Raw genomic sequence first — 12237 nt, 5'->3', positions numbered from 1 at the left:
TTCAAAATTCAATTTTGAATTTTCCCTCTCCTCTTCCTTCAGAAAATTAAAAGATAGTGGGTGGTTACAATAACCAACCTACAATAAAGGGTTTACTGAGCAGTTTTCGAAGGAACGTATTCTGCTTCTCTTCTCATCCATCAGAGAAGGACTGAAAGTGGAAGGCAAAGAGGAGAGAAAAGGATTCAGAGAGCTTAAGGATTTCTTCATGGATTCTGGCATGAATCAAGGTTAGTTATCTCCTCCCTTTAAAGTTAGTGAGAATCATATGAATTAAAGATCCTGGCTTAGGTTTTCTGTAAGTTGAAAACCCTAGAATAGATGAAATTTGCTTACAATTGGTATCAGAGCAAGGTTCCTAATTTTATGATTCTCCATTAAAGTTGAATTCTTTATTTTTCATGAACCCTAATTTAGAATTCGAAAATTTATGGATTCAATTATAGTATTTTTGTTTCCGCTGCCTTGTGCTAATTGGCTGTGGCTGACCGAAACTGTATTTCAATGGACGTGCCATGTGTATAGTTTAAAAAGATATGGCAATTCACAGTAGCGTTTGTTTACCTATATTGACAGGTATATATAGGTGTAATTGAAATTGAAGTGCAAACCTAGTACAGTAAATTAACTTAAAGGAGACATACATACTCGTACAGTAAAATAATATTATATATTAAATGAGTATGTATTGTGAAATCATTGCAAAATTTATCTACTGAAAGTTATAGCTTCCGCATTATATTGACTAATTTTGCAGAAAAGATAATTGCTTGTAAGGTATAAATTATGAAATTAAATATATGAAGGATTTGTATCATCAAAGTGATCAAATGTGTTTATTTAATTTCATAATGTATGGTTGCAATTTACAGCCCATGGTTTTGATGCTATGAAAAGATGTAAGGGGCTTATGATGGCTTATCATTATAAGAAATATTTGTGTCACCCAAAGGTGGACCATTACTTATAATGTATGGCATTAAAGAAAGAATTGACATACTTGAAAAATGTGTTTATATATCTAAAGATTTATAAACATGTTTTGTCTATTAAAGTAGTTTTAATAGCATCATTATTGTTTGAAGTTATGAATTTAAGTTACATCCAAAGATGAGCTTAAATGCATAGGTAAAGTTATTTGTTTGAATCCATTTAAGTTACTCAAAGCATTAATGTGTAAGCTTATCAATGTTTTGCAGCTATGACTTCTTTGTCTGCTGGGGTCACTGGTGTGATCAAGTTCAATGGTCTTAACTATGCTGATTGGTCGGAACAGATTCAGTTTCAACTGGGTTATATGGATTTAGACCTAGCAATAGTTACAGACGAAAAGCCTGCAGCCATTACTGAGACCAGTACAGATGATGACAAGTCTTATTATGAGGCTTGGGTAAGGTCTAACAGGCTGTGTTTGAACTTGATGAGAATGACAATGGCTGAAAATGTTAAGCCATCCATGCCCAAAACAGACAATGCAAGGGAATTTATGGCAAAAGTTAAGGAGTTCTCACAATCAGACATAACTGACAAGTCCATTGTGGGAACTCTAATGAGTGAGTTGACGACCAAAAGGTTTGATTGGTCTCAACCCATTCATGATCATGTGACTAGCATGGCAAATCTGGCAGCAAAGCTGAAGTCCATGGGTATGGATGTAAGTGAGTCTTTTCTCGTGCAGTTTATTATTAACTCACTTCCTTCTGAGTTTGGCCAGTTCCAAGTGAACTACAACACCATTAAGAAAAAATGGAACTTTCAGGAAATTAAGGCCATGTTGATTCAGGAGGAAGGGAGATTAAAGAAAGAGAAAGACCACTCCATTCATCTCACGACTCATGATGGAGCTAGTAGCAGCAAGGCTAAACCAGGTAAAAAGGAACAGAAGAAGGACAAAGCCTTAAAGGTTAAAGAGGGCCGAATCCATAAGGAGCATGTGTGCTACTTCTGTAAGAAGGCTGGACACTTCAAGAAAGATTGTCCGAAAAGAAAGGCTTGGTTCGAAAAGAAAGGTACATTTTATGTTTCAATTAGTTTCGAATCAAACCTTATTGAAGTACCTAACAATACCTGGTGGTTGGATTCTGGTGCAACTACTCATGTGTCACATATTATGCAGGGATTCCTTTCGATCCAGCCCATAAGAGGAACTGAAAAGTTTCTGTACATGGGAAACAGGATGAAAGCACGAATTGAAGGAATTGGGACTTACAGATTGATCTTGGACACTGGTCATCAGTTAGATCTAGAAAAGTGTCTATATGTTCCTGGATGTGCTAGAAATCTTGTTTCAGTAGGAAAGTTGGATCGCTTAGGTTTTGATTTTAAGATTGGACATGGTGGTTTTTCTTTGTATAAACTTGCGTACTATTATGGTTCTGGTACTTTGTTGGATGGTTTATACCGTTTCAATCTTGATGTTAATTTTGTTGAATCCCTGTTTAATGTTGAGCACAATAGTAGTGTTAAATGTACTGCACGTAATGAATGCTCTGCTTTCTTGTGGCATAAAAGATTAGGTCACATATCCAAAGAAAGGATGATGAGGTTAATGAAAAGTGAAATGTTGCCTCAATTGGATTTTGCTGACTGGGATATATGTGTGGATTGCATTAAAGGCAAGCAAACCAAACATATATCAAAGAACCCGGCTACAAGAAGTAGTCAACTCCTTGAGTTGATACACACTGATATCTGTGGTCCTTTTGATGTTCCATCTTGGGGTGGAGAAAAGTATTTCATTCTCTTTATTGATGACTTCTCACGTTATTGTTATATGTATCTGCTGCATGAAAAGTCTCAATCAGTGAATGTCCTTGAGATATTCATTAATGAGGTGGAAAGACAGCTAGATAGAAAAGTGAAAGTTGTGAGGTCTGATAGAGGAGGTGAATTTTATGGTAAATTCAATGAAAGTGGACAATGTCCAGGTCCTTTTGCAAAGCTTCTTGAAAGTCGGGGCATATGTGCACAGTATACATTGCCCGGTACACCACAACAAAATGGTGTAGCAGAAAGGCGGAATCGTACTCTTATGGATATGGTTAGAAGTATGTTAAGTAATAGTAATGTACCTTTTTCATTATGGATGCATGCATTAAAGACAGCCACATATCTGCTTAATAGGGTTCCTAGTAAAGCGGTTCCTAAGACTCCTTATGAACTGTGGACAGGAAGGAAACCTAGTTTAAGGCATTTGCATGTTTGGGGTTGTCAAGCAGAAGTAAGGTTATACAATCCCCATGAAAAGAAGCTTGATGAAAGAACCATTAGCGGTTACTTCATTGGCTATCCTGAAAAGTCAAAAGGGTACATATTCTATTGTCCTAACCATAGTACGAGAATTGTAGAGTCTGGTAATGCTCAGTTCATTGAGAATGGTCAGTTCAGTGGGAGTGATGAATCACGAAAGGTGGATATTCGAGAAACTCAAGATAATTCAATTGATGTTTCTCCTCATATTGTTGTTCCTCTTGTATCACAGTCACATAACACAAGGAAACAACAAATTAATGTTCCAAATCCACAAAATGAACATGAAAGTAATGAGCCAGCTGACAATGCACAAGTCACAAATGAACAAGTGGAAAAAGAGGCACAAGAAATAGCATTAAGAAGGTCTGAAAGACCTAAGAGATCAGCTATTTCAAATGACTATGTGATTTATTCACTTGAGAATGTATGTGACTTGAGCATTGATGAGGATCCAGTCTCGTTCAAACAAGCCATGGAATGTAGCAATTCTGAAAAGTGGTTCAATGCTATGAAAGAAGAGTTGAAATCTATGGACGACAATAAAGTATGGGAACTAGTCGAGTTGCCTCAAGGTTCAAAACGAGTCGGATGCAAGTGGGTCTTTAAGACTAAACATGACTCGAAAGGCAACATTGAAAGATATAAGGCTAGACTTGTCGCCAAGGGTTATACTCAAAAGGATGGCATTGACTACAAAGAAACCTTCTCTCCAGTTTCTAAGAAGGACTCTTTGAGAATTGTCATGGCTTTGGTGGCTCATTATGACCTAGAGCTTCACCAAATGGACGTAAAAACCGCTTTTCTGAATGGTGACTTGGAAGAAGAAGTTTATATGGACCAACCAGAGGGTTTCTTGACCACAGGAAAGGATAATTTGGTGTGTAAGTTAAAGAAATCAATATATGGACTAAAACAAGCTTCCCGACAATGGTATCTCAAGTTCAATGATACCATTACGTCATTTGGTTTTGTAGAGAACACCGTTGATCGGTGTATCTATATGAAGGTCAGTGGGAGCAAGTTTATTATTTTGGTTCTGTATGTTGATGATATCCTACTTGCTGCTAATGATATCAGTTTGTTACATGATGTAAAGAAATTTCTCTCTAACAACTTTGAAATGAAAGATATGGGTGAGGCATCCTATGTTATAGGAATAGAAATATTCCGTAATAGATCAGAAGGGTTGTTAGGATTGTCTCAGAAAGGTTATATCAATAAAGTGTTAGAGAGATTTAGAATGAAAAGTTGCTCCGCAGGAATAGTTCCAATTCAGAAAGGGGACAAGTTTAGTAATATGCAATGTCCTAAGAATGATTTGGAACGAAAGGAAATGGAGTCTATTCCCTATGCATCAGTGGTTGGGAGTTTAATGTATGCTCAAACATGCACTCGGCCAGATATCAGCTTTGCTGTTGGAATGTTAGGCCGATATCAAAGTAATCCCGGAATGGACCACTGGAAAGCTGCAAAGAAAGTCCTTAGGTACTTACAAGGCACCAAGGATCACATGCTTACATACAGGAGGTCAGATCACATTGAAGTGGTTGGCTACTCGGATTCAGACTATGCTGGATGTGTAGATTCAAGGAAATCTACATTTGGTTATGTATTTTTGCTCTCTGGTGGAGCAATATCATGGAAGAGTGCAAAACAATCAGTTATTGCTACTTCAACTATGGAGGCTGAATTTGTGGCTTGCTTTGAGGCCAGTATTCATGCATTATGGTTGCGGAATTTTATCTTAGGGCTTGGTATTGTCGACAGTATAGAAAGGCCGCTAAGAATTTATTGCGATAATTCTGCAGCTGTCTTCTTCTCTAAGAATGATAAGTACTCTAAGGGTGCAAAGCACATGGATTTAAAGTACTTAGCTGTCAAAGAAGAAGTGCAGAAACATAGAGTGTCTATTGAGCATATTGGTACTGATATGATGATAGCGGATCCGCTAACTAAGGGATTGCCGCCCAAAACATTTTCTGGCCATGCTGTAGAGATGGGCATTATAGACAAGTCCTTGTTAGCATAATATTATAGAATGCATATGTACATATGATGGGTTTGCTTGTATGGACATGACACTTATGAATTCAATTAAATATGTGTTTCTGTTTGTTTTACTTGTTATTCATAGTACGGTGTATACGTGTATGGCTTAGATGAGATAACAAGTTGTGTTTTGTTTGAAAACATTAAAGTTGAACATTGCATGAAGTGTTCATTAAAGTTGTTTTGTTTTGAGTTGGTTCTGTGATACATGGAAGGGATCATGTCGCATGATGACTTGTGACCGCCATGATCCGATCATCTCATTTCAATTAAAGATGATGACTTGATAAATTTCAGCGTAAAGCGCGCACTTATGGTTTGTTGAATCATCAAGTCGTCACATGGGCCAAGTGGGAGATTGTTAAATTATTTTAATAATTAATGTGGCCCATGTAACTTATAGAACTAATTTTATGAAAAGATCCTCAATGTGATGGTCATTAGGATATTAAAGCAATTAAAGTTAGTTGGGGGTTTCAAAATTCAATTTTGAATTTTCCCTCTCCTCTTCCTTCAGAAAATTAAAAGATAGTGGGTGGTTACAATAACCAACCTACAATAAAGGGTTTACTGAGCAGTTTTCGAAGGAACGTATTCTGCTTCTCTTCTCATCCATCAGAGAAGGACTGAAAGTGGAAGGCAAAGAGGAGAGAAAAGGATTCAGAGAGCTTAAGGATTTCTTCATGGATTCTGGCATGAATCAAGGTTAGTTATCTCCTCCCTTTAAAGTTAGTGAGAATCATATGAATTAAAGATCCTGGCTTAGGTTTTCTGTAAGTTGAAAACCCTAGAATAGATGAAATTTGCTTACATTTCTCACTTCTTATTATATCACATTAATTACTTCTCTCACTTATCTTCCTTTCTCTAACTAGTGAGTGTCTAAACTCATTGGTAGTCCACTAAACATTTTGCCATCATAATTCAAATTTTAAATCTTAACTAATCTCGACCATATAAAATTTAACCATTATATCCATCGGTATGTACTTAACGAAGCACTATAGTTCATATTTTAAGTGACCCATGGGAGACGACACCTAAATTTTTTGCCATCATCTTAGAGCATGTTTGTATAAGCATTGAGAAAAAAATGGAAGTCTTTTTTTGTTAATGACACAAATTTAGTGCTTTGGAAAAATGTGCATGGAAAGCACGTTAACCACTTTTAAGTATGTTTTAAAAACTACTTTTTGGAACACCAAAGAATGTAAAATCACCCTCATTATTGCTTCCTCGCTTATAAACAAATCTAATTTAGAATTCTCTTTTATTCCAAAGCGTATCCATGAGCTTCATTTTCGCTTGAAGTGAAATATAACCCTCCCCCGTCAATCCCACAAGCCGTGTTTTAAAACTCGGACTAGTCGACTAGGTCTGGATACTGGGTCATTGGCAACAAACCCAAAAAACCGGGGTTGGGTCATTGTGTAACCCGGCCCAATCATCGTTCTCCATGTAGTTAATATCACTCCTTCTTCACAGAATCGTTGTTGCTGGTTGTAGCAGTGAAAATCAAGCATCATTCATGGCGACCGAAGAGGAGAACAATGAATTCTACCTGAGATACTACGTCGGACACAAGGGCAAGTTCGGCCACGAATTCTTGGAGTTCGAGTTCAGACCCGACGGCAAGCTCCGTTACGCCAACAACTCCAACTACAAAAACGACACCATCATCCGCAAGGAGGTTTACCTAACCCCCGCCGTCCTCCGCGAGTGCCGCCGTATCATAGCCGAGAGCGAGGTGAGCTCACCGCCAAACCCTAACTCCGACGACGTCGTATATCCATCCTGTTCTCATTCTCATTGTGTTTGTTTCAGATCATGAAGGAAGATGATAACAACTGGCCCGAACCTGACCGGGTCGGGCGGCAGGAGCTTGAGATTGTGATGGGGAATGAGCACATCTCCTTCACCACCTCCAAGATTGGCTCTCTTGTGGATGTTCAGAGCAGTGCTGATCCTGAAGGGCTTCGTATCTTTTACTATCTTGTTCAGGTGAGCTCATTTTCATTATGGCTTTTGTTTTTTCAACTCTTCTGTCTGAGCTAGAATAAGGAAAATCATAGGATTGTGTCTTGCTCCATTCCCATAATAAATTTGGAGATTATTAGTAGCTAATTTGAGAAGTTTGTTGCAATAAACTCGGAATATGTTATAGATAAGTATAAGGGTGTATGCGTAGCTAAGTGAAAATAAGTTTATAAATGCTTATGCTACAAGATAAGCTAAAATAAGCTCTTCAAAGCTGCCCTAAATCAGGGTGAAGCTATGACTAAGGGTGTTTTTGGATTCTGGTGTGGATTAGAGTATGTAGAGCTGGCTTAATGCACCTGACTCTAATATGGATAGCGTTTGCTGAACTTGTGTGACATTCCTTCCTGACTCTACTATGTAATCTATGATGATGTTCTTGAAATGAAAGCACCTGGCCCAACCTCTCACTCTCAGAATGACTACCATTTCTCTATTTATATTGTTGTTATGAATTTAGTTAGCTATGAGGCTGAAACTTCTGTGTAAGAAAACTTCTTTTTGTTGTGAGGAATCAGCAGCAGTGTTCTCCTTGTTCTAACAACAGCCTTGTTCAAAAGGGTACTGTGCATTACAGTTGGCCGAACAATATTGAGTATGTAGCACACCTTGCAAGATAATCCTAATTCTATCCGTTATTCAAATTGATTTGTGATCAGCAACTCTAGGCAAAGAAACTAAAGTTTGAATCTATGTCAGGTCTTTATTATGTAAAACCAAGGATCACAAGTCATTATACTGTCAGGTTATGATTTGTGTATAATTTGCGGATTGTCTAGTATAGTTTGTACCAGTTTGTTGCATGTATGGTTTGGTGTGGTGTGCATGTTTATATTTGGTTTAGGTGCTTAGGTCGTGTTAACATGTTTAAAATTGGCTGGAGTGATAAGATTTGGTTTAAGGTGTCAGGTTATGATTTGTGTATAATTTGCGGATAAATTTTGGGATTACATTCAGTTCAAGAGTTTAAATTAAACCTACTCAAGCTTTATAGTGGAGCCAAGATGGAACTTGGATCCTGAACTGTTAAAAAAGAAGTAAGAAATATAGATCCTTGAAAGATAAAGACATAAATTTGAATTCCATCTATGAGTAGAAGGTGTTGATGACTGAAGCGCATAGACCGGTTCCTTAGTTCCCTTGCATTCAAGGGATATGAACCTATTCTTTTGAAGCACAAGTCCTTAGTCAATATTAGTACCTTCCCATTAATTTTCTGATTGCCACATTTGATTTATCTCCACTAATGCGTGTATTTTTTTTCTTATTATAATTACTTTTTGCAGGATTTGAAGTGCTTTGTCTTCTCTCTTATTTCACTTCACTTCAAGATCAAGCCTATATAAGATGTTCATATTGTTATGTGTTCATCCTCTTGTGGAATGTGTACTTGTTTAACAATTATCCTGTTTTGCTAATGGAGTCTGACGTCTGGTAGAGTGATAGCTTCATAATTGTGAATATCACTTGGTTCTGCACTGGTTATGTGAATTGGAAATTTCTGATTTGAGTAGATGTCCCTTGTACCAAAACGTTGACCGAATTGCTTTTATATGCATGGTTTAGCTATTCTTTCTGAGTTTTGATTCATTCACACTTTCACTTTCTCTTCCATGTCATTTCCACTCACTTTTACTTCCTATCTCTTATTCAGTTTCTCCTGCATTCAAGTAAGTTGGATTTGGAGTCACGTAATGCTTTAAATAACTACTTGAGTAAAATGTAGTTACAGTGACGATACTGGCAAGGAAAGTTTTGTTGTACAAAATAAGTGCTCCATTTTTTTTTTCATTCTAAATAATCAGCATTAGGATTCTCACTCTTAAGCAATGAAGAATCTAGTCACAGAAATGACAACAATTTTATGATTTGGATTTTTTTCCCATTCATTTTTCCTCCTTCTCCTCTTTTGGAGTAAATGAATTACAATGACTATGGGTTTCAAATTTCATCATCCCAAAGCTCTTCAATTGTTCTGTAGGGACTTGTGGTTTCATTAACATGAAATTCCCCTCTCATGATCTTCAATTCCTCCAATTCCTCGATCTCCCAGATATCTTCATCATCCAATTTCAGATCAAATGCTCCTATATTCTCCTTCATTCTTTCTTGACTGAAGCTTTTCACAATTACACTTGAGCCCATTGATAGTCCCCAATTCAATGCAACCTTCAGAAACCACAATTAAAACATACATCAAGATGTACACAAACTACAACTTTTCGTTCTACTAATGACAAGATTCATATCAATTGCATAATAGTATTGGTTAAATTATGCTTTGGGTTTAGTTTTACCTGTGCTGGAGTTGCTTTGTGTTTGTGGGCAATTGATTTGATGGTTGGATGATCAACCACTGCTGTAGATCCCCAAGCATTCCCTGGTCCACCAAGTGGTGAGTAAGCACTTACATGGATCTTGTGGTCTCCACATGTCTCTCTGAGCTTTCCTTGCCTCCACATTGGATGCATTTCAACCTGACAACCAAGATTCAGTGAGTTAATATATTGCAAACAAACATACAAACAAACAAAAAGCATTATCTCAATAAGCAAAGTCGATTATATGGACCACATTAAAGATATCAGTTTTATGTTGGTTCCCCGGAAGCCTAACAAAAGTTTTCTCCTTTATCTTGCATACATAGGTTGAGTGAATTACCGTTTTCACTGCTGAAAGATATCGAGTCGGTCAATTTAATCACTAAAAAAAATTACAATTTTTTTGTCTTTGAAACTGAAAAAGATGATGATCAATTCAATCATTTTTAAGGGTTGAAATAAGGTTGTCAAATGACCATATGAATCGTCTTTTTCACCTTTAAGAGATTAAATATGTAATTTCATTCTTTCATGGATTAAAGTGGCCAATCTGATATCTTTGAAAGGACCAAAATTGTGGTTTACTCATTAATAAATAGTTTACAAGTGATCCTTAAGATCAAGTTCTGTCCCGATGTATAAAAAAAATCAAGTTCTAATTACCTGGTTAACAGCTGGAGGTGTAGAAGCAAAATCTAATAGCCACTCAATTTTCTTGCTAGAGAAATTGCTAACCCCAATGCACCTACACAACCCCATTTCTAGGCACTTCTCCATCCCTGCCCATGTGGTCTCAAGGTCCAAACTTTCAAAGTCATCTTCATTAGGCACAGGGTAGTTAACCCATGGCTTCAACTTGACAGGCCAGTGCACTAGATACATGTCAAGATATTCCATGCCCAGATTCCTGTTTTGCATTGATTCAAGTAAACAAAATGAACAAAATCAATATTAGATTTCCAACACCGATTTTGATTCCAATCTTCAGAATCAACTTTGATATTAAAAAGATTCTATCACATAAATGTTTCTCGGCCCTATTTACAGGGCATGACATACTTATCCTGGACCACAAGCTTACTTCATTGTTTCAAAAAAAAGTTAAATTGATTTAGTTCATAAAGTATAAAAATTATCATTTTCATCCATGAAAGATAGAAGACATTCATTTTAAGCTTTTCAAGAATTAAAATTAGATTTATAGAGGCCGTTTAATTGATCTTTAGAAAGTATGAAAAATGAGAAAATAACACTTTCCGAAACACTTACAAATTCTATTTACTTACTCTAGAGTTCGTTTCAATGCAGAAACAGGATCATGGTGATCACTCCCCCACAGTTTTGATGTCACGAAAATGTCTTCCCTTTCTATTTCTCCCATGTAGATTGTCTCATTTAAGGCTTTCCCCACTGCTGGCTCAGAACCATATATTTTTGCTGTATCAAAATGCCTATAACCCATCTGCAATACAAGCTAGTGTATCAATAATAAGAAAATTAAGAACAATAGAAAGCATGTCAAATTAAATCTAGATGCCAGAATTAATTATGAAGAAAAATAAGCTGATCCAAACACGTCATTACTAGTACACAGAAGCTACTCATATCATATGAGCTCCCAGAATTGATTTTGGTTAGTACCTGAAGTGCATTGTGGATGGCATGTTCTGTTGTCCTCTTATCATTTGGGAAGGAGTAAGTGCCAAATCCAATGAGAGGCATTGTAATGCCACAGTTCAAACGCACATGATTGTTTCTCATTCTCTCTATCCCTTTTCTTGTATGTTTCTAGCTTTCCCCCCTCTGTGTAGTGTGTTTCTAGCTTTTGCCTCTATGCTAATAAGTCTCAAACATTGGACTATTTATAGATTCAAGAAGTTAGTTTATACTAGTTACTTTATAGTTTATTCATGTCCGATTAATATATTGCATTTTATTTTGGAAGAGATAACAGACGTGGAAGTGATAAAATCAATTATTGAGGAATGCAAATCAAAGCATAGGAGTCAGGAGATCTTCCCTGTCTCTAGGGATCTTATATGTGACCCCATTCATCATCCATAAGCAAATATTATTTGGCATTAGTCTCTCAAAGGAAGTCAACACCAAACTATATAACAATGTCAAAATGTACTAATTTCCATACACCTGTCACTCCAAGCCATTTTATTATCCAATGTTCTACATGTATGAGATGATAATAACATTTATAAATGTAGTTTCAAGCTTGTGGGTGCATGAAACTCAACTGTCTTAGATGGGTTTTGTGGGCAACCAATATGTTAAACAAATAAACTATCTTTTGACATGCAAAATTGTCAAGGAATGGGATATTTTATTCACTTTACAAAGTCAAAATGGAATTTTTTTAATTAATTTTTTTATGTGTTGTGCTTCAAACTTAATTCTGTATTCTCTAAAGTTGACTTTGTTGATTATAAAAGTGTTATATATTAAGTTTTATACATGTTTCTGTTGGTTTGCATCATCACAAAGCATGCTTGACTTTGTTGATTATAAAAGTGTTATAAATTACTAAGCATGCTCGAATTAGAAAGAGATGAAGAGTTTGTTTGAT

General features: G+C 36.4%; 3 protein-coding genes across 3 annotated transcripts; 2 read left to right on the top strand and 1 right to left on the bottom strand.

The window, feature by feature from the left end:
- The first annotated feature begins 95 nt into the window (after positions 1-95).
- LOC130743094 (uncharacterized) lies at positions 96-2431 on the top strand. Its single transcript, XM_057595209.1, has 4 exons — positions 96-230; positions 1200-1654; positions 1760-2009; positions 2117-2431. The coding sequence occupies exons 1-4, from the start codon at positions 209-211 to the stop codon at positions 2149-2151; spliced, it is 762 nt and encodes a 253-aa protein (XP_057451192.1). The 5' UTR covers positions 96-208; the 3' UTR covers positions 2152-2431.
- A 4276-nt stretch (positions 2432-6707) lies between these two features.
- On the top strand, positions 6708-8917 carry LOC130747938 (protein mago nashi homolog). The gene is made up of 3 exons (XM_057600997.1): positions 6708-7048; positions 7126-7302; positions 8625-8917. The coding sequence occupies exons 1-3, from the start codon at positions 6830-6832 to the stop codon at positions 8682-8684; spliced, it is 456 nt and encodes a 151-aa protein (XP_057456980.1). The 5' UTR covers positions 6708-6829; the 3' UTR covers positions 8685-8917.
- A 222-nt stretch (positions 8918-9139) lies between these two features.
- Positions 9140-11476, bottom strand: LOC130747937 (NADPH-dependent aldo-keto reductase, chloroplastic). The gene is made up of 5 exons (XM_057600996.1): positions 11301-11476; positions 10946-11121; positions 10323-10566; positions 9636-9815; positions 9140-9507 (listed from the first exon to the last, which is right to left on the bottom strand). Exons 1-5 carry the CDS (start codon positions 11418-11420, stop codon positions 9280-9282), a joined length of 948 nt encoding a protein of 315 aa, XP_057456979.1. The 5' UTR covers positions 11421-11476; the 3' UTR covers positions 9140-9279.
- Positions 11477-12237: the final 761 nt, after the last annotated feature.

The sequence above is a fragment of the Lotus japonicus genome, chromosome 3, assembly GCF_012489685.1.
Source record: "Lotus japonicus ecotype B-129 chromosome 3, LjGifu_v1.2".
NCBI lineage: Eukaryota > Viridiplantae > Streptophyta > Magnoliopsida > Fabales > Fabaceae > Lotus > Lotus japonicus.
This window is presented reverse-complemented; position numbering and strand designations above follow the sequence as displayed.